This window comes from Dermacentor andersoni, chromosome 4 (genome assembly GCF_023375885.2).
Source record: "Dermacentor andersoni chromosome 4, qqDerAnde1_hic_scaffold, whole genome shotgun sequence".
Lineage (NCBI taxonomy): Eukaryota > Metazoa > Arthropoda > Arachnida > Ixodida > Ixodidae > Dermacentor > Dermacentor andersoni.
This window is the reverse complement of record NC_092817.1, coordinates 78,606,412-78,629,797: the sequence shown is the minus strand read 5'-3', so window position 1 is coordinate 78,629,797 and position 23,386 is coordinate 78,606,412. Positions and strand designations below refer to the sequence as shown.

General features: G+C 44.6%; 2 protein-coding genes across 2 annotated transcripts in view; one reads left to right on the top strand and one right to left on the bottom strand.

Moving 5' to 3' along the window:
• Positions 1 to 23,386, bottom strand: part of LOC126536337 (guanylate cyclase soluble subunit beta-1-like) — a 109,480-nt gene that overhangs the window by 67,630 nt on the left and 18,464 nt on the right. The window lies entirely within an intron of this gene.
• LOC140217047 (uncharacterized) lies at positions 16,421 to 18,683 on the top strand. Its single transcript, XM_072287472.1, has one exon. It carries the CDS (start codon positions 16,421 to 16,423, stop codon positions 17,258 to 17,260), a length of 840 nt encoding a protein of 279 aa, XP_072143573.1. The 3' UTR covers positions 17,261 to 18,683.

Here is a 23,386-nt window from a genome sequence, read left to right as displayed (position 1 = left end):
GTGGTGGCCGTTCAGTCAGCCTCAGAAAAACCACTTAGGTGTGCCCAGAGTTGCTAAAAAGGGCCTAATACATTTAAAAGATACGTCATGAAGAATGCAATAGGAAATTTTCACATTCCAAAGAGCACTCTTTAATTTTCTAGAACAAATTAAAACATCTGACTACAGCGGAAAACGGGCTTTAGCTGAGTTGTATGCTCCCTGGGAGCCAGATACGAGCGCCAAAGCATGCCATAGGTGTTTCCAGGGTGCCAAAGCATATTTAGCGGATATTGGGGGTCGTGAAATCACCTATAGATGGGCCTGTGCCATCTTATTGCCAAGGTCACACCGGCGCGAGTCTCGAAGGCAGCAGGTGCATGGTGGCACTACGCATACGCAAGTGGTGTCACGTGATAGGCGCGTAACCGTGCTACGTGTAGAGGTAATTTGTGCAGCGAGAAAGAAGCACGGCTGAGGAGGTAGAGCGTTGCGCTGAAGCCGCTCAGTAAACCGGCGAGCAAAAAAGCGGCGTTACGCAAGTCTTACCGACGAGCACAAGCTTCACCCAGTTAGGAAAATTTCCGTTAGCGATTTTCAGCCCTGCTTTTTTTATTTTAAATTACTGCATGGACGTCTATCGTTCCATAGTGATTCCATTCCTTAAGTATTCGTACACTCGCTCAGAGGTACGACTCCAAAACGGGGAGCAAAAGCTCGAAACAACTCTGACTCTGTGCAGGGCCTTCTGTGCGTGACGTGCTGGTCTGCATCACTACAAATGTTCCCCGAGGTTGCTTAAGGACATCCCTATGCTGTAAAGTGTCTCATATGTAGTAACACTTCCCACGTAGTGGGGGTTACGCTATAACGGCAAGACGTGGGAGTGGTCGCTGCCCCTGAATCTGCCAGATCGAGGGAGGAAACGTTTTTTACGAGCTGCGCCAAGATTTTATTGCGTTTGTTACCCGGCGACGAAGATGACCATACCTAAAGCTCCACGAAAAGAAATGACCTAGAAAAAAATGAATTGCGATGAGGAGCACCTCGCCTGAAACTGACGGCTCCTGCGCTGGACTGTGAAAAAGCTGAGTAGCCCACCATCGCCGCGCTCTTTGTGAGGAAGTGATGGAGGATGCATGATCTCCGAAAAAAAAAAAAAGGTTAACTCCCACACACCTTCCGTCGAAGCCTTTGCAAGACATTTGTGCTCATTACTATAGAATAACTTTCGAAATTCTCCACTCAAGCACAGAAACTACAATATGCTTCAGTCATATCATGAGAAGCCAACAAACACTGACACCAAGGACAACATAGGGGAAATTACTTGTGCTTAATAAATGAAATGAAGAAACGATAAGTTAATGGAAATTAAAGTGGATGAAAGGTGGCGAAGGTTGTGGGTTCGGCTCCCACCTGCGACAAGTTGTTTTTTCATCCACTTTAATTTCCATTAACTTATCGTTTCTTCATTTCATTTATTAAGCACAAGTAATTTCCCCTATGTTGTCCTTGGTGTCAGTGTTTGTTGGCTTCTCATGATATGACTAATAAGAATCGGGCCCCTCGGTTAACCCCCTTTCTTCTCGTTTAATACGCTTCAGTGTCTTTTTTGATGGCCCTCAGCTGGTACTGTTGTGCCACCCAGAATTCAGTAGACCCAGTTCAAATCAAACGAAACGGCGCGGCTATGAGATATCATCAATCTTCATAGTGGGAATGGTTATTTTTTACCCCGTAAAGAAACTTCTCGATGTTCCATATATTTATTGACGATTATGGTCGGCAAAAACAAGGTGAGAGTCGGAAAAAGGTGAAGCAGAAAGCGTGAGCCATCAGTTCTATATCTCTTTCCTTCAATACTATGCCACTTCTCTGCATTTTTCTTATTTTACGCTATAGTATTAGACACTGCAATATTAAGCGTGCGCTCAATGCCGCACCCAAGCAAACCGACGGCGTAACGAAATTCGGCCTTAGATTAAAAGCTGGGCTCGGCACTTGTCTCTGCATACAATAAATGGTCAAAGGCATTCTTCGAAATCTCTCCACCAACCACTAGCAAAGAATGCAGATTCACTGGGTCATCAGACATGAAGGTTGAGCGAAACAAAAATTTGCACCAAATGAACTCGGAGTAAAGTTTTCCGCTTTTGGGACTTCGAAGTGATGTCGAATATACATTAGATCAATTGTTTTGTGTATCTGATTTTTGTTGTAGTTGTTGTTGACCATTAGGCAAACGCGATGTACAAGAGGGCGAAGTTGCTGAACAGGAATTACGAAATCAATTCCACTGTTGTTTATATTTTTGCTTATACGCTGTACAGGAGGTCCCTCCTCCTGTATAATATTTCCTCGTACTGTATATTGTATGTTAATAATAAAACCTCATTCAACATTCAACGGCTATGAAGCAATATTTGAGAGGTTCTTTTTTAAAACAATGAATCGTTGATAAGAAACAAAATAATGGTCTACGCTATCATCGGCCCCTCAAAAAGAGCGCCAGAACACTTCGGTGTAAGTAAAAATTTAGAGCCGCTATGCTACAGGCGTAGCGTGTGGCGGCGATCCAAGTATCCTCGTTTGGCAGCGTTTGCTGATCAAGAGTTGAAACAGGCACTAAAAACTCGGGAAGTTTGTTAGAGAAAGAACAAAACATTCACGCCGCATCTATGGTCCCCAACATATAGCATAAAGCACAGAAAGTGTGTCGGCAACGTCTTCTCCTGTTAGCTTTCTGGCGCCTCGCTTTCAGCGAGCTGCAACTCGATCTGATTTTCGCTCGGCGGTCAAGCGCGGTCTTGCGCTGCTGCAGCGGCAATTCTAGTTTTTCACTCTGCTTAGATCTCCAGAGTTTGAACTTTGCATGGAAGAGCCATCGGCACGGCGTGCTTCGAGACCACGACAATTTTAATTCAGAGACACGAAGTCTTATTACGGGGAATGCAACGCGAAATGCGGCTTGCGTGTCATCGCACCGCGAACTCCTTTCATTCTAATGAATGTTCTGCCCTTCTCGCAATTCCTGAAGGGACATTCCTTGAAAACCCGCTATGGGGCGCCGGCAAGAAAACTCTTGGTTGTACAAGATCAGACGTTGTTCCGTTGAAAGCCACAGAAGGGCTTGTATAAGACAACGTTCAGCTGCGCAAGACACCATGCGTTGTCTTGCACCACGAAGCATGCAAGGAGCTTGCCCAAGCAATGCATTAGCACGTGCTGCCGATGCTGACGTGAGCAGGAATGCGGTCGTCTCTGGAACGTCGATCAAGAGAATGACTCTTGGGCATACCAACCCCCCTTGGGAATTACGCGTTCCGTGGAAAGACGCGATCCTGTGGTTGGTGCCGAGATTACCACGGCGTTTGTGCGTGGCGTCAGCGTTGTCATCCCTCCACCCTGCTTCGTCAACGACAAAAGTAACTTCTTCAATCACATATTATAATGAGCTGTCAACCAATATGTCAAAGCTACATAATGGTATCTGAAGTTGTTGCAGGCACCATTCCAAAAAACACTATAAAGGTGGTGTGACAATTTTGTGTTGGTTTTCCAATTAGCGTTTATTACAGAGCAAGCAAATTTCAACTTGGTGTTCAATCATTTGTGCCACTGTTTTCTCGTAGAAGTATTTGATTCGATGTCCCAAAGCACACGCACAAGATAATTATTCACTAAAGGTGTTCCAAAGAAGAAGAAGTTATTCCTTCACCATTCCCGGTGCAATGCGCATGTCGGACATCCTTTGAAGCTTGTTATTGCATTTAGTAAAGTAGCTATTTGGAGCAATTTTCTGCAGTCTGAAGAGATTTGAAGTCACAGTGGATAAGCAGAGGGTTCAATTGACCGGCAGCTTAATGTCGGTGTTCTTTTTTGTTCTCACTAGTGGCAATAATTGTCAAAAACAAGGCACGCACATATGTTCGCACCGTGATTAAAGGGTATGACTTCATGCAACGCGAACCTACCAGCATTTATTCCTGCGATATTTTATCGCACTTGACCGAGGTCAGACGTCACTGCGCCTTTAATTCAGTGAAGAGTTTCGATACATTCCAGTTTGTGGCTACAGCAGCAACGTTCGCATGTAAGCTCCGTGTTTTTTTGCGTTTCCTTTTTTTATGCTTCATCCTTTCGTCTCAGCGCTCTCAATTTCCAATAGGAAACACTGCCCTCAAATGTTCTTTCGGAATGAGAAACTTTTCTTAGGCTTAGTACGTCATTCCCCGAGCGTTTCTTGCTAAACCACAAGTTTCTCGCAGAGTATTCGGCTGTTGAAGTCCAACATATCGCCATCTGCTTTCACCACCGCGAATAAGAAAAGTAAACATGTTTCTCCAAGTTTCTATAGCAAATTCGTTTGCTCAGTCGCCCATGCGAAGACAGTGTGCCCGCCTAGCCGTAGCTGTTGCGTTTTTATGCATTGGTCCTACCCTTATGGAAGTATTTCCAAGTTTTCTCGCGGGAATTCAACTTCTTCCAACTACGTATGTTTATCCGATGAAATACGACGAGCGCGCACGTATTCTTTTCCAGTGTGCGCGCTTCGTGGGCGCAACGTTCGGCAGACTTGTGAAAACATTGTCGTGGTAGTACGACCAAGACTCGAACGCAGAGGTGCACCCGGAGGCGCCTCCACTAATGTTGAAGCCACAGAGTCATAACAAAGAAACATATGATTGCCATTGTGTTTATTGCTACGTGCGCTTCAACGCTAAGAACATTACATTGGTCTGCTGTTTATTTGGCGCACTGAATAGGGAGACACCCGTAAATTATCTCCAGTAGCTTGAGTCCTACACCTAGTGAGCCTCTCGCACTGACGAAAATTTCTTAAACCTGATCATGCCGTCACATCAACCAGAGCACCATACTGCACCAGATGGCCACCACTGTGACAAACGAAACTCACGTAACTGCTCAAGCTTCGGTTTGACCTGCCGTATGTCTTTATCAGCCTCGAAGATACGATTTTACGAGAGCAATCATTGCATCTTTCACACCACCACTCTCGTCACGATTGATTGATTGATTGATTGATTGATTGATTGATTGATTGATTGATTGATTGATTGATTGATTGATTGATTGATTGATTGATTGATTGATTGATTGATTGATTGATTGATTGATTGATTGATTGATTGATTGATTGATTGATTGATTGAAAGTATAATCGCCGGCAACTGCTTTGCAATGGGTTTCGTGCCAACAATGAATTGTTGAATGTTTAAAGAAAACTAAAGAAACTAAATTTTTAGTTTCACGTGCCAAAACTACGATATCATGATGAGGTACAAGACATGAAGTGAAATTTATGCAACTTACAGCCTAATAATTTTCTGTCTAGGTGGAAAACACACTTCGCGGTCACGGTTATATGTCCACGCCTACTAAGACCAAACCAAAGGTGTTGTTCCTCCATGCAAAGTTACTCAGTGCGATGATGTTCAAAATGTAGCGCACAACTTTGCAAACGTCAGCTGGCACACATCACAACTGCTGTTTATATACCTTTGCGCCGGGCTTCTTCGGTGTCATTAAAAGCTAGCTAAGGCTAAACTAGTCATGTTACCCCACTGACTTTTTGCTACAGACCTACTTATTCAGAGGACAGCCAATAGCCATGAAACCACGCTCTTCGAACGCCACGCCTGCACGAAATGCCTCCGCATAGTTCCTTATTTTACATTGCTCCACCATTTGTCACTGACAATGGCTTGGCATTTTAATATCATTTGTTGTTTCTTGCTTCTCCTGAACTTTCTTATTTCTTTTTCCTTTCACATTCCCTTACTTCTACGACGCACGCAAGCGCTCGGCATCGATCAAGTGCGCCTGCGAGGTACGTAAGTATGGAGATGAAATTCAACATTCAGACTGCAGTTATGTTCAAAAACGTTCTTTTTCTTGTTTCTTTTCCTCGACACCGATCCACTTGTGGTCAAACTCTGACGGCTTGACTTCGCCTTCACGCCAATCTTTAGTTCTCACGTCGAATTCCTTCATTTTCGGTTCCTTGTGACTTCTTACCTTTTCCGGCTATTTTCCACTATGTGCAGTTCCTCTCCACTGTTCAGCAAACCAAATGTACGCTGCAATCAGGTCGCATCACTCATGAGCCTTGACGATGGCTTACGTGCTGTACTACTGGCCATATACGTTCACATCAATCTCTTTTTGCTTTTTGCACCACAGATGAGTTGCCCAGAAAGGTGAACGTAACTTCTGTCATTCCCCGTCTCCGTTCCCGCCGCCCCTTTCAGGTAGACCTCTTCTTTCCACTTAAGTTTTTCAGATCCCTCGTGTTTTGCATGCCTCTATTTGCTGTGCTTCTAACCCCAAAGAACTCCTGACAGGTCTGCATGACGTCAATACGAGGGATCAATGTGCATACTTCAGCATTCATGCACACACACGCACGTGTATGCAAATCACACGCAAGCTTACATACATACATACATACATACATACATACACACACACACACGCATGCGTGCGTGCGTGCGTGCGTGCATGCATGCATGCATGCATACATACATACATACATACATACATACATACATACATACATACATACATACATACATACATACATACATACATACATACATACATACATACATACATACATACATACATACATACATACATATGCGAATGTATATGTGTGTGCGCGCATATGCACTTATGGGCACGTGCATAGAAACTCCCTCACGAAGGGACCAGACGGGAAAAACGACTGCAAGCAAGGTCCAACTGAAGATAAGTGCGTTGCAGTGGAAGCTAGACTCCGCACTGTGCTAGTCAGGGACCGGGATTCCCTAACTGTCATCACGTTTGATATGGGGTTATCAGTGAGGGAAACATTGCATTGTCAGTGTCAGGTGTCACAACGAGCCAGTGAAAGGGCTGAGACCAGACACGAACTCTTCCTACGCAAGAACAGTTTTCGGAATCCAACCTTCCACGAGCTGACCGCCCGGCCTTGAAAGCTTGTACAGCGCTGCAGCCTTTTCGTAAAGCACAGTGTGGCGTGCTGCACTTCCGTGCCGAAATGAGGGCTACCCGCCATGCGAAATAGCAATTGCTTTCCGGCACCGGAAGCATACTCTGACGTGCCTCGTGGCCAATAGCATTCGCTCATGTTTCGCCGCAGAGGGAGCGCACGCGCGACTCATTCCGATTCAGCTCCTTTTCTTTTCTTTTTTTCTTTTTCTTCTGTTGCTTGGACGACCAGCACCGTTCAAGCACTAGGCGCGGAAAACACGTGATAGCAAAGCGGTGTTCTTTGATTCCCGCGATTTAAAGAAAAAGGGTTGTTAGGCGTGAGATATGCAGCTTCGTATTTATGGTCCCTGTATAAACCAAACCCGGCCGCTGTTTCGGGGGTGCTAGTAAGTTAGAGAGGAAATGAACGAATGAAGAACAGCTTACGTGCTTTCGAACCCATTTTCGTACGAAAAACTTGGCCCCGGTTATAGGCTTCGCCATGTTTTGTGGGCTTCCGACAAAGCCTTGCGACAACACTCGATATGAAGTCAACTGGCAATAGGGCTGGTTGCCGGAATTTGTAAAACGAAATGGTTTCAAGTAGGTTCTCAGAAAATACTCCAGTGGAAAGTCACGAATGCAGCATATTGTCACTAATTAGCCCTTATGTGGGACATTAGTTACAAAGGACTGGATATATGTTATTATCAAGATATTTGCCTGGAAGATTGATACCTTTGTAAGTTGTGTCTCCATAGTGTGGCGTGGAGCCAGTTCACTTATCACACTGATCCTTGGAACGGCCACTGAATATGGCGCCATCGTGTAGCAGACCCCGCCATTGCACCGGGACAACGTGGTGCGGAGGGTCTTCCTCAGACACGAATTAAGAAGATGGTATGAAGGGCCATTTGCGAGAGACAGATATATAAACTGTTCATTGTCATAAAAGTTCCAGGATTGCGTCAGGGTGGCCGCCCCTACTCGTCTCGCCAAATGGCAGCAAGGAACGCAGCAGCAAGGAACGCAGCAGCAGCACCAGGACTCTGAAATGACGGCGAAATGGCTCCGAGGCAGGCGTGTTGGGCAGCGTGCTTACCAAAGGTGTCCATCTTTATTTCTACACATTGTTTTGTTCGGTAGCTGTGTCCATGACAAATAGTGTAGTCTGTGACAGTGTGTACAATACGTGTGACATTCGTGTCCGTTTAGGTGTACGTGTAATACGTGTACAATCTTAGCCGTTGCGGAAATCTCGGGGGAAAAATATATCTTAAGTCTATTTCTGGGATCGTGTTCGAGTGATTTTTTTATTAAGGAGTTTTATTAAAGCCGAGCACACATACATCGGTCAAATTTAGGCCTTCATTACTAAACGGTTTCCGCTGTCAGACTTTCGGCAACTCCTTGCGTTTATCAAAGAGGCCAGACAACTATAGATGCCGAATGCGGATTCTTTTTCCCACGTTTACATCTTCGTGCAAATTAGGCTTTGTTGTTCTAAACAAAATGCTCTTCCATAAAAATCACTTCACTGCCCAACAACTCTGACTGCGCACCAAGCCAAAACTCGTGAAAGTAGCGAAAGGCCAAGCATATTAGCTGGTATTAGCTGAAAGACATTTGGGGCAATGAGACGGAACAGGCAGTTGTAAAACATAGGCACGTCTATACCCGGAAAGTACTAATACCTACTACAACTTCCTGCATTTCTTCCAGCGGAAGTAACGCATTTCCAGGATAGGACAAGCTACCCGCGGCATAATTTCCGCAGTCGTTGGCAGTCATTCAGAGACACAGCAGGCAGAAAATGTGGGAAAATCCCACGGCAACCCTTCCGCTCAAACAGACACAGACATTAATGTACTGTGAAAGCACCATATCTGCCTCATTTTATTTCCCTTGTACAGCAGCATAGCCTGTAATTGTTCATGACGTGACGTTCATAAACATGACGTGACGCTTATTTTCCGAGAGCGGCCGGAAATTTTCCCTCGCCGAACAAACCAGATAGACGCAACATTTCAAGAGCGCCTTCTCTTTACTAAATATTCAAAGGTAGAACTCAACGGGAATACCAGAGTTTTTTTTTTTCTTGTAATGACTTCCGTCCCGCTATTTAGAACATCTAATCTTCCAGCTCACTTTACCCGCACTCGTAGTTGTTGCTATTAAACTACGCTAGCTTCACCTTGCGTTATGAAACTGTTAGCGGGCAGTTTTTATTCTCATTTGCATTGCTAGTGCTACAATTTCGCGCTATATAATAGTTTCGGACATTCGGCATCGCATATGGGGAAATGCGACCCAAACACGGCCGAGACCGAGCAGGCCGTAATGGCTCGTAAACTGCCACACATAAACCTCGCAAGCTACTGCTATACGGTCGTGGTGTACCGCACAGGGTATTATGGCTGGCCTAGTGGTGCACTGAATATTCTGAGCTATCCCGTGTCCGTAAGAGTAACATGAAGCACTTTATTGCTCCTTCACCAGCGGTGCATGCACTACTCATATTATTTCGCGTATTCTGTGGTTATCCCTTACTGCACAGTACAGTTCATGGCGTTAAAGCATGGTTTTGATTATTGGGAAGCCAAATCAAACCACAGCCAGACGACGAGCGCTGCAAAAGGGATGATGGAAAGCGAACGTTGGTGCCAAAGCAAGAGTTCTTTCGGCGTAGTCTGGAAAGAGGGCACACTGCCGCAGGTGTATAGATCACTTCGATTTGGCCCTCTGGTTGTTGACGCATAGCACCGAAGCTTCAAAAAATGCCTAATAATTGTGTAAACATTTCTATGCCTACCCAACGAGGAAACTTGTCCGTCACGTAAGACGAATTACTATAATGAAAATGATGTATCAGACATTGTTTCTATGAAGGCTTTCTTGAAATATTCGGTGATGGTGGAATAAAAGTCATCTCAAGAACCGCATGTGGAGCCGATTTGGTGCACTGTATATATCAGGAAAATTCCGATTTCGCGAAAATTTAGTGCCAAACACGCCACATCCCCGTTGGGGGTGGCGGGATGCACCTCCCGTTGGGGCGTTCCTTCACCGAACAAATTGCCACCAATCTATACGGGCTCATGCGCTTCACGTCGCGCAACACAGACAGATAAGCACTCAATGATTTGATAAGGATGATAAGGAGGTAAGAGGTGTTATATGAGTCTCATCATGGTTGATAGTGGTTCGACGCGGATAGATAAGCTGCTAAAGGGCGACGAGGGCTTACAATGGTCGGATCAATTCTGATAATTTTAATAAGCATTAATAACGGTTGATAAGGGTCGTATCGAGTCCGATAATGTTAATACCGACCGATGAGGGTTGATAAGAGCCGGCTCGAGTCCGTTAACGTTGATAACAACCGATAATGGTTGATAAGGGTCGTATCTAATCCGACAAGGTTGATAACGACTGATAAGGGTTGATAAGCTTTATATTGATCGGCTCAATTTTCATAACATTAATAATGACACTGAGCTGCATGGAGATGAACAAGTGGTACAATGCTTAGGTATACTTAGACAATTTCCAGAAACGTTTCTGCGTGAATTACCACAAGAATTCCCCGGCGTAATCGCTGAACGCCGTGAACTGTCACCATATTTTCTTCTTGGTGCCACTGCCTGAGGGTGCCCACCGCACTAGGATGTGTAGGAACTCACGGTGAGAGCGCCGCGGCTTGCGTGCGTGCGTCTGTGCATGTGTGTGCATATGTGCGACAGTGTGCGAGGGGGAGGGAGAGGAGCCCTCACCATCGCAGGTAATAACATGAACAACGTAACAGAAAGCCAGTTACGCAGAGAGATATGCCAACCACTTATGAGAGACCGAAAAAGAAGAGTACAAACGTAAGAAACGAGGAACATCATTGCTGATATTATCTCGGCAGGTGTACTAATCATTTTCTTTCATAGCCTATCACTGGTTTTGTTCGCCACTGAGGATGCCTTCAGGTTTTTCATACCTGAGCGCGGTATAGTGCGTTGGTGGTTATTGAAGTAAGCACCACGTTATGTTTAGATTTCCGGTGGGTAGAAGCCCTATATGTGATGCGTGCGCACATAAGGGACCGCGATATCGTGAAAGCGGGTGAAGCCAAGAAAGGCGTAGTCAGCAGCGCAATCGCTTCCAGTTCGCTGGAAGCCGTTACGGAGAACAACGCGGCGAGACTGAAAAAAAAGAAAACTACAGCGGAAGGCACACGCGCCGTTTCAGGAACGACGTCAGGCCACACGATGCCGGCGCTGACTTGGAGGCAGCGATGTGTGGCCGAGCGCGAAGTCAGCCGCACGAAACGCTGCAGATGGGCGACACGCGGGCAACTGTAAATGGGCCGTGCCGGACTGCAGAGGCACTGGGACTCGAGGTAATGACGGCACGCTCCTCTAACACTCCCGCTGCTCCCTAACGGCCGCTCGACTAGCCAGTTCCAACGAGGGGCGACGGATTCCTGTGCTTACTTCGTTCAAGGTCTCCTCGTATGTTTTTTCGACTCGGGTCGCAAAAGCTGCGCGCATCTAGGACTAGAACGAGCCGTCCCGCTAGGCTAGTTGACGCAGGGCTCTCTGCGGACCCCTGACATTTCGCAATGTCTAAAGGGGACGCATAAGCGGCAGACGGGACTGCGAGAGCCGCACGTCTTGCACCTTCCTTCTCTGAGCCCTACAACCCATAAGCCCGAAGAATTTTTTTTAAATAACAGGAATAAACGGAAATTGCGACGGTGCAACGTGTGGGGTGCCAACGAACGGCGCAAAAGCTAAGGATGACAGCGTCATCAGCGGGATGGTCGCACTGTAGGGCGCGGTCACGGCAAGGTAAGTCGTTGTAATGCCCGTCTCGGTGCTACAGTTACGACGGCTGCATGACGCATGTCGGAACCTTCTCAAAAATGAAGTTGAATGTCGTCCTCTTCGCCACAGCTACGGTGATGGCGCCATTTCGCGAATGTATGTGCTCTCGCCGTAGCATACAACTTTCATGAAAACATGATACCAGCGTGTTTTCTGTCCGTTGCAGTAGCGTACCAGGCCTGTCCATTTTGGTTCAAGACATCGGCAGGACAATGTTTGAACGTTAGGGTAGATATGACACCTGAAACTTTAATTAGAGGAGTTGTGGGGGATGTGTTTGGAAGCAGTCATTACAAGCGTTGGGAAGCATTGCAATTATATCCGGCGCGAAATTTTTTTTAATAGTCAGGAAAGACAACGCGCTTGAATAACGGCCTGGTTCAACGAAGGCGAGCATGAGCAATGTCTTTATTTCTCACAAATGAAAGCAGAATGATGAGGGAAGGGGTCATTTCCATGTGAAAGATGTCGCCATCCATATCACAGTCCGTGGCTGTACTGCATGCTGAGAACGGCAACTGCTTTCCATGAGGGGAGAGCACAAGCTGGCAAGAACACTCGCTGCTAGTGTGAGCTTTACTTTTTTCTGCCAGCCTCGGTTTTCTCGGCATGGCTCTTTTCGTGAATGCGCCATCACCAGAATTTTCTTTTTTGCGCCCTCGGTCATGGCAATGTGAAAACAAGGGCCCCAACTGACATCTCACACGAAGTATCGCGCTTGTTATGCTTCACGCATTGTCACTATATACGGCACCGATGGCTGTGCGTCCCTCCTACCTGCACCACGACTGGGTCGAAGACAGGGGAGCACAAAGCACATGAATAGCACTGGCTTGCAGCTGCGTTCTCCTGCTGCGTTATTTCCCTCCAAATAGGAGCGACATCGATCCACGGGATGGGCAAACGCCACAAAATTTACTGGACCCAAGACAACAGACAGATACTAGTGCCGTTCAAATTCCGTTGTTTGTTTATTTATTTATTTATTTATTTATTTATTTACTTATTTATTTATTTATTTATACTGCAACCGTGAGTTGGGGTTTGCAAATTTTCAAACTAACAACAAAAGAAATGTACGAAAAGGCAGTACATAGTTTAGCAATGTAAACACAATGATATATCGGAACCGAGCACAAGAGCATATAAAAATCTTAGCGCGACATACGAGGCAAGTCACTGCTGTAGGTGTACAGCAAAAAGGTTTAAGGATGGTTGTGAAACGACTTCATTAGTAAGTCTATTCAATTGAGTTATTGTCCTAGGATAAAACGAATACTTAAAAGTGTTATTTCTAGTGGAAAAAATATTTATGGTCAAGGCGTGTCTCTGCATGTCGCATATCCTGCAGAAAAAGAAAGTATCTGCGATATGTCTACCTTTAACTGACTGAAACAAATATTTCAATCTCAAAACACGATTTCCTTGTGTTAGCGTTGGAAGGTTGGCTTTTGCTATTAATGATGTGATCGAAGTTCATCCAAAGCTGTTATAAATTAACCTCACTGCTTTCTTTTGCATTTTTTCTATTTGGCTAGGTTTCTGGGCATGGTTTCTGAGTGTACGGGTACCAAATTATAGATGCGTTATTCTAAAGTTGGCTGAACAATTGCTTTAAACGCAACACGGCAAACAGCGGGAGTAGAAAGTTTGAGAGCTCGTCTTAGATAAAGGAGTTTCTAGTTAGACGAGCTAATTACAGCACTTATGTGTTTCGTCCAGCTAAGGTCATGTGCAATTCAAAGACCAAGATACTTGCAGTGCTCCACTTCCGGCAGAAAGACGTTACAAGCTGCATATGTGTAATGAAGAGGACTACGTTTATGAGAAATTTTCAGGAAAACGGTCTTTTCAAGATTAATACATATTTGCCATTTATCACACCAACGAACAACCCTTTGAAGTGTTTCGTTCAAATGGATTTGATATTAATGGCTTTCAATTTCAGAGTAAAGAATACAGTCATCTCCATATAACTTAACTTTTACATGTATGTCTTGTATTATATTATTTATATGCAAAAGAAACAAAAGGGGCCCGAGCACAGAGCCCTGAGCGACACCACAGTCGACTGACACTGTGTGAGAACATTGATCATTAAAGGAAACATGCTGTTATAATTATATTCGAGTGCTGATTGCCGTGCTATCGTTTGCTAACGAAGCTTTCCCTCAAGTCTAAATATTTTAAGGCAGTTTGTCGTGTGCGTATCATGGCTACGCACGCTTATATCGCATTCCGTTTCTCTACCACGGGTGCGCTTTAAACACACGGCGCTGCAGTTTTTGCTTTTCTCTTCTTTCTTCTTCTCCGCCCTTAAACTGGCTCTCTTAACTACTACACACAGAACAAAGCAACAGCGCGCGCATTAGATCCCATAGATGAGATGAATATTTACAATTAGTATTAGGGTTATAATTATATTCGAGTGCTGATTGCTGTGCTATCGTTTGTTACCGAAGCTTTCCCTCAAGTCTAAATATTTTAAGGCAGTTTGTCGTGTGCGTATCATGGCTACGCACGCTTATATCGCATTCCGTTTCTCTACCACGGGTGCGCTTTAAAACTACGGCGCTGCAGTTTTTGCTTTTTTCTTCTTTCTTCTTCTCCGCCCTTAAACTGGCTCTCTTAACTGTACTACACGCAGAGACAAAGAAACAGCGCGCGCATGCGATCCCATAGATGAGATGAATATATATATATATATATATATATATATATATATATATATATATATATATATATATATATATATATATATATATATATATATATATAGAAAACTATCAGTCATAGCTCTCGTAGTATAGCCCTCTGGGCCGTTTCCATTTTTTTTTTTTCGAAAGTATTCCTATTAGGGTTATTATAATTACACGAAGGTATTTCGCCCTCATCAGCAGCAGTCCTTGGTATAGTTATTCTGGCGGCTAGCTTCCCACGCTATGCGTGCCGCCATCGCACCTGGTTAAGCTTTTCCTAGACGCTAGAGTTATGCTTTGTCCGCGCAACCTTGAGCGATCGGAAAGCGCGTTTCCCCCTCTTGGCCGGCGGAGAAGGGAGGCTTCGTTCCGGCCGCGAAGCTCTCCACATCTCTGTAAGGTGCCTTGGGGATGTCTCGTGCTGAAGATGCCCTCTCGGTGAGCGCATATTTCACCCCTCATCTTTTAAGAGGTTCAATACATACAAGCATTTGTCTAGCAAACCAGATTTTTTTTTCAAGGGAATTTTCCACGTCTCAGTAATTTCTCTCGTCGTATTCGAGTGCTGATTGCCGTGTTATAGTTTGTTAACGAAGCTTTCCCTCAAGTCTAAATATTTTAAGGCAGTTTTCCTAGCCTCTAAAGCCGCTCGAGTTCGCTCTTCTCCTTGAGCGGCCATTTTTCCTAGAAAGTATGCCTTCCAACTACTCCGCCCTTAAACTGGCTCTCTCAACTACTACACGCAGAGACAAAGCAACAGCGCGCGCATTAGATCCCATAGATGAGATGAATATTTACAATTAGTATTAGGGTTATAATTATATTCGAGTGCTGATTGCCGTGCTATCGTTTGCTAACGAAGCTTTCCCTCAAGTCTAAATATTTTAAGGCAGTTTGTCGTGTGCGTATCATGGCTACGCACGCTTATATCGCATTCCGTTTCTCTACCACGGGTGCGCTTTAAACACACGACGCTGCAGTTTTTGCTTTTCTCTTCTTTCTTCTTCTCCGCCCTTAAACTGGCTCTCTTAACTACTACACACAGAACAAAGCAACAGCGCGCGCATTAGATCCCATAGATGAGATGAATATTTACAATTAGTATTAGGGTTATAATTATATTCGAGTGCTGATTGCCGTGCTATCGTTTGCTAACGAAGCTTTCCCTCAAGTCTAAATATTTTAAGGCAGTTTGTCGTGTGCGTATCATGGCTAAGCACGCTTATATCGCATTCCGTTTCTCTACCACGGGTGCGCTTTAAACACACGACGCTGCAGTTTTTGCTTTTCTCTTCTTTCTTCTTCTCCGCCCTTAAACTGGCTCTCTTAACTACTACACACAGAACAAAGCAACAGCGCGCGCATTAGATCCCATAGATGAGATGAATATTTACAATTAGTATTAGGGTTATAATTATATTCGAGTGCTGATTGCTGTGCTATCGTTTGTTACCGAAGCTTTCCCTCAAGTCTAAATGTTTTAAGGCAGTTTCTCGTGTGCGTATCATGGCTACGCACGCTTATATCGCATTCCGTTTCTCTACCACGGGTGCGCTTTAAAACCACGGCGCTGCAGTTTTTGCTTTTCTCTTCTTTCTTCTTCTCCGCCCTTAAACTGGCTCTCTTAACTGTACTACACGCAGAGACAAAGAAACAGCGCGCGCATGCGATCCCATAGATGAGATGAATATATATATATATATATATATATATATATATATATATATATATATATATATATATATATATATATATATATATATATATAGAAAACTATCAGTCATAGCTCTCGTAGTATAGCCCTCTGGGCCGTTTCCATGAGCAGCCATTTTTCCTAGAAAGTATGCCTTCCAACCACTCGCGGACAACATGAGTCTCTTTCCACGTAAGTGTGAGGCTCGGAGCAGGAGCTGTGGCGCTGTTTCTCGCTTGTTTTTCTTTCGAGACAGTGACCATCCGTTCTTGCGTGAAATGTTGCAACTGCGTTTAGTTCATTATGTTCCTAACATAGTAGTGTCATCAAATGTCAAAGATGTCCCACAGGCTCCTTGGGGCTTTCTCAAGGAGGTTGTTGACACATTTCTTTTCTTGAAAGTTGGATTCAGCCTTGAGTACGTGTTCACAGCGAGTCGAAAAGAAATTTCTGCGGCACTGGTTGACTCTATTTTCCCAGATCCTTTGTATCGTGCACCTTATTTAAACCGACCTTATCAGGATGTACTTAAACGCGTCCGAAAAATGTGTGTGCCTCCTGGAGTAAAAACATTTTTCTTTAAATTACATTCGGAAACACTCCCTGTTAAAACTTGGTTGAATTCGAGGGGTTGCTTTGTGCCGTGGTCAACAAACTGTCGGCTCTGTCCACGTGCCGAAACCATAGATCACTGTTTCATAGACTGTAGGGACGCTGTATTTTTTTGGGACATTCTCCAACGGACGCTTAAAAAGGACATTGACATGACTCCATACTCAATTAGGTTTCTACCGTTTAAGGTTACAGGTGGTCCTCCCTATGACATGTTCATTGTACTTGGTTTATACAGCCTGTGGAGAAGTAGACTCTGTGATCGCCATGCCGAAAGCCCGCGAACTACAAAATCCTTCTTTCGCGAAAGTGCTGCGTATGTAAGAAGTGTGTACGCTGTGCAGGAACCTCCGCCAGACTGGATGCACTTGTTGGATGCATGTGTGTGTTTGCCTGAGTTTTAAGTGCGTAGTTGTGTCCGCTTTGTTATACACCTTCAGTTTTCTTTTCCATGTAATAAAGAAAAAAAAAAAAAAAAAAGAAAGTAGCCTGGGGCCTGACGAACCAACCGACTGAGCTATCTTTCCGGGCAACATCGAAGGGTCACGAGTTCAAATCACCTGTTATGTTCCTTTTTTTTTTCCGCCCCTTTTTCTTTCTTTTTTTTCGTTCTTTTAATGTCTTTTCCTTTATTTTATCACTGTACGGGAACCCTCCTAAAAAAAAAAAAAGAAAGATATATATCTTCAAATATGTATGGCCTCACACTCGCATGTGCAGGTCATAAATACCAGGTTCTCTAGCCGAGTGCCATCCATGCGGTATAACCGAGCTCAGATTGGTCCACCTTGACTGACCAAGTAGGGCACCACTGTAGGTTAAATGAGGCGTACAACTCCTGCGGGACCCGCCGTGGTTGCTCAGTGGTTATGGTGTAAGACTGCTGAGCACGAGGTCGCGGGATCGGACCCCGACCACGGCGGCCGCATTTCGATGGGGGCGAAATGCGAAAACACCCGTGTACTTAGAATTAGGTGCACGTTAAAGAACCCCAGGTGGTCGAAATTTTCGGAGTCCTCCACTACGGCGTGCATAATCAGAAAGTGGTTTTGTCACGTAAAACCCCGTAAATTAATTTTTAATTTAACTCCTACGGGGACGGTAGAGTATCCGTCTCCAGTGCAAGAGGACCGTGATTCAAATCCCGGTGCCGCGCTATTCTCCACCGGAAAATACAAAAAAAAAAACCGTGTGTTGAGAAAATTGCACAAACAGGCCTGGAGTGCGGCCTGATCCCGGTGACCAGAACCGGTAACGCACTCTCTCACCAGAGCAGGATTGGCCACCCTGGTGCAGTACTTGGCCACAACCTCCTATATGAATACAACAATCGAACCCCGGCCCTCAGTCCCCAGCAGCCGCGAAGCAACTGACCACGGCGGCGGTCAGATCTGTGACGCTGCAGAGGGTGCTAAGAATACCTGGCTCCGGACAGGCCGCCATTGGAATCTGAACCTGGCAACGTTTAACGTTAGAACGCTATCTAGTGAGGCGAGTCTAGCAGTGTTATTGGAGGAATTAGAGGGTAGTAAATGGGATATAATAGGGCTCAGTGAGGTTAGGAGGACAAAAGAAGCATATACAGTGCTAAAAAGCGGGCATGTACTGTGTTACCGGGGCTTAGAGGAGAGACGAGAACTAGGAGTCGGATTCCTGATTAATAAGGAAATAGCTGGTAACATACAGGAATTCTATAGCATTAACGAGAGGGTGGCAGGTCTTGTTGTGAAACTTAATAAGAGGTACAAAATGAAGGTTGTACAGGTCTACGCTCCTACATCTAGTCATGATGACCAGGAAGTCGAAAGCTTTTATGAAGACGTAGAATCGGCGATGGGTAAAGTCAAAACAAAATACACTATACTGATGGGCGACTTCAATGCCAGGGTAGGCAAGAAGCAGGCTGGAGACAAGTCAGTGGGGGAATATGGCATAGGCTCTAGGAATAGCAGAGGAGAATTATTAGTAGAGTTTGCAGAACAGAATAATATGCGTATAATGAATACCTTTTTCCGCAAGCGGGTTAGCCGAAAGTGGACGTGGAGGAGCCCGAATGGTGAGACTAGAAATGAAATCGACTTCATACTCTGCGCGAACCCTGGCATCATTCAAGATGTAGACGTGCTCGGCAAGGTACGCTGCAGTGACCACAGGATGGTAAGAACTCGAATTAGCCTAGACTTGAGGAGGGAACGAAAGAAACTGGTACACAAGCAGCCAATCAATGAGTTAGCGGTAAGAGGGAAACTAGAGGAATTCCGGATCAAACTACAGAACAGGTATTCGGCTTTAACTCAGGAAGAGGACCTTAGTGTTGAAGCAATGAACGACAATCTCATGGGCATCATTAAGGAGTGCGCAATAGAAGTCGGTGGTAACGCCGTTAGACAGGAAACCAGTAAGCTATCGCAGGAGACGAAAGATCTGATCAAGAAACGCCAATGTATGAAAGCCTCTAACCCTACAACTAGAATAGAACTGGCAGAACTTTCTAAGTTAATCAACAAGCGTAAGACAGCGGACATCAGGAACTATAATATGGATAGAATTGAACAGGCTCTCAGGAACGGAGGAAGCCTAAAAACAGTGAAGAAGAAACTAGGAATAGGCAAGAATCAGATGTGTGCGTTAAGAGACAAAGCCGGCAATATCGTTACTAATATGGACGAGATAGTTCAAGTGGCTGAGGAGTTCTATAGAGATTTATACAGTACCAGTGGCACCCACGACGATAGTGGAAGAGAGAATAGCCTAGAGGAATTCGAAATCCCACAGGTAACGCCAGAAGAAGTAAAGAAAGCCTTGGGAGCTATGCAAAGGGGGAAGGCAGCTGGGGAGGATCAGGTAACAGCAGATTTGTTGAAGGATGGTGGTCAGATTGTTCTAGAGAAACTGGCCACCCTGTATACGCAATGCCTCATAACCTCGAGCGTACCGGAATCTTGGAAGAACGCTAACATAATCCTAATCCATAAGAAAGGGGACGCCAAAGACTTGAAAAATTCTAGACCGATCAGCTTACTGTCCGTTGCCTACAAAGTATTTACTAAGGTAATCGCAAATAGAATCAGGAACACCTTAGACTTCTGTCAACCAAAGGACCAGGCAGGATTCCGTAAAGGCTACTCAACAATAGACCATATTCACACTATCAATCAAGTGATAGAGAAATGTGCAGAATATAACCAACCCTTATATATAGCTTTCATTGATTACGAGAAAGCGTTTGATTCAGTCGAAACCTCAGCAGTCATGGAGGCATTACGGAATCAGGGTGTAGATGAGCCATATGTAAAAATACTGGAAGATATCTATAGCGGCTCCACAGCCACCGTAGTCCTCCACAAAGAAAGCAACAAAATCCCTATAAAGAAAGGCGTCAGAAAGGGAGATACGATATCTCCAATGCTATTCACAGCATGTTTACAGGAGGTATTCAGAGGCCTGGAGTGGGAAGAATTGGGGATAAAAGTTGATGGAGAATACCTTAGCAACTTGCGATTCGCTGATGATATTGCCTTGCTTAGTAACTCAGGAGACCAATTGCAATGCATGCTCACTGACCTGGAGAGGCAAAGCAGAAGGGTGGGTCTGAAAATTAATCTGCAGAAAACTAAAGTACTGTTTAACAGTCTCGGAAGAGAACAGCAGTTTACGATAGGTAGCGAAACACTGGAAGTGGTAAGGGAATACCTCTACTTAGGGCAGGTAGTGACCACGGATCCGGATCATGAGACTGAAATAACCAGAAGAATAAGAATGGGTTGGGGTGCGTTTGGCAGGCATTCTCAAATCATGAACAGTAGGTTGCCACTATCCCTCAAAAGGAAAGTGTACAACAGCTGTGTGTTACCAGTACTCACATATGGGGCAGAAACCTGGAGGCTTACGAAAAGGGTTCTGCTGAAATTGAGAACGACGCAACGAGCTATGGAAAGAAGAATGATGGGTGTAACGTTAAGGGATAAGAAAAGAGCAGATTGGGTGAGGCAACAAACGCGGGTAAACGACATCTTAGTTGAAATCAAGAAAAAGAAATGGGCATGGGCCGGACATGTAATGAGGAGGGAAGATAACCGATGGTCACTAAGAGCTACGGACTGGATTCCAAGAGAAGGGAAGCGTAGCAGGGGGCGGCAGAAAGTTAGGTGGGCAGATGACATTAAGACGTTTGCAGGGACAACATGGCCACAATTAGTACATGACCGGGGTAGTTGGAGAAGTATGGGAGAGGCCTTTGCCCTGCAGTGGGCGTAACTAGGCTGATGATGATGATGATGATGCTGTTTTCGGTATGAGAGATAAGCAGAAATTCAGTTTACAAGCTGGGTGTTCTTAAACATTATAGCAAGTTTAAGAAGTAGTCTATTGTGAGAGACTTTATCAAAAGCTTTAGCGAAATCCATAAAAATTGCATCAATCTGTTTTCTGGAATTTATAGCTTGAGCGAAATCATGTACGGTAGTTACAAATTGAGTGCAAGTAGAAAACCCTTTCCTGAATCTGGAGAACCTGACAAAAGATATTATACTTATCTAAAAATTCCGAGAGATGCTTATATATTATATGTTGAAGAATTTTACATGAGGTGGAAAATAAAGAGATTGGGCGATAATTAGTAACCTAATATGTGCTTCTACTCTTATGAAGGGGCTTGACATTGGCAGTTACCCAGTCATCTGGAATTCGGCTCTCATTCAAAGATTAAAGAACAGAATTGTCAGATACTTTTAAACCCAATTTGCATAACGTTTCAAGAACTCATTCGGTATTCCATCCGGCCCAGGATATTTTTTTACATCAAGTTGGAAAAGTAATTTCAAAATACCCTGCTCACTAACCGTAATGTCAGATGTAGGTGGACACGACACATCAAAACGCTCAAGGACTCCGTTATCGTTAGTGAATCCTGATTTAAAATGAGCATTGAAAGTATTATAAATAGCAAAAAAGTCGCTAGCTTCTAGACCGTTAATTTCAAAAACATCACTGGTCACAGTATTCGGGGTAATCAGACTCCAGAATCTCTCAGGAGACGACCATATGAAGTTGGGAAGGCGTTCCCCGAAATAGCGTTCCTTGTCAGCCGATACATTTGTCTTGACTTGAGAAGAAAGTTCCGTTATTCGATGCTGGAGAGCACCTACGTCATTAAAATTACTTGCTTTACTTTTTAACCGTTTTACTCGTCTTTGTAACTGCAACATCTCCCGAGAAATCCAGGGGTTCTTTCCTTTCGATTTCTTTACAATACGTGGAACAAATCTTCCAATGCACTCATTTATGAGGTCCTTAAAACCATTCCATAAGCCATGAATATCCGCAGTACTACTTGAAAAAGAATCGTATGCAAATGAAAGCAAGTCCAATATTGAAGTATCATCTGCACCTGAACAGTTAGGGAAAGGGACCCTCTTGGAATTTTTATTTAAAACAACATTAGAAAGAGTTAGTATCCCAGCCTGATGATCAGATATTCCGGGGAGAACATCCCAGCTAGCTTGAGCAGCAAGTGCCCCATTTATGAAAAAAAGACCTAGTATCGAACAAGAGTTTCCCTCAATTCTGGTAAATTCATTGACAATTTGCAACAAGTGAAAAGAAAATGCGATATCAATCATTTTTTTTTTCACCGATTTCGTCGTTAGGCTATTTCATAGAAAAAGAGGGCAAATTATTATGCGGCAAATTAAAATCTCCGGCCAAAATAATACAACGCCAATTATGGGCAACATTGAAATTACTGGTTCGAATTTTGTGGAGCGTACTGCTTTGACAAGTAATGTAGCTTTGCAGAGCTTATTATTACAGCAGGCATTCCATACCTGCCCTGAAGGAAATGAGCTTGTGTTTTGTAGCTACCGCGCTAAATTGCTGCCTGTTTTCAAATTTCCGCTAACGATCCCCCGCTAGAACATGACCCCTTTCCTTTGCATGCCATGCCCGTGAGGCGAACTCACTGGAGCGTGCTGAAACACGGCTGAAAACGAAAAGAGGTCAGCAGCGGCATGCCCTCCTATAGGTCGGCACCCGTTGGTCGGTTTCATCGTGTTCGCGACTATACGCTTCAGGCAATGAAAGAGGAGGTGCGTGCGGCGGCGCTTTCCAGATTGGGAGCATATCCGCGATTTCAGACGCCGTGCCGCGAGTATTAACTATCCGATTTCTCTGCAGCCTGGGAGAGAAGGAGGGCAAGAAAGTGAGGAGAGGAAAGGCAGGCGGGTCAACAATACTAGCCTCCGGTTTACTACCCTACATTGGGTATGAAGGAAACGGAATCCGAAAGAAGAGAAAGGGCAGAAAGGGACATATTCGCTTGCTGCTGCAGTCTCTGAAGTGCGTCGGCTTCAGCGGCCGTTTCAAGCTCAGATGTGAGCCCTACTGCGGGCGTCACCTGGCCCTGTGCTCAGCATCGTCTGTCCACCAAGCGCAGAAGGCAACAAAAGAGGGTCACGAGCATCGAAGCAGTTAAAGAAACGATACAACAATGTAAAAGCGGTGGTTGTTTACTTGATCGTGTAACGTTGGTA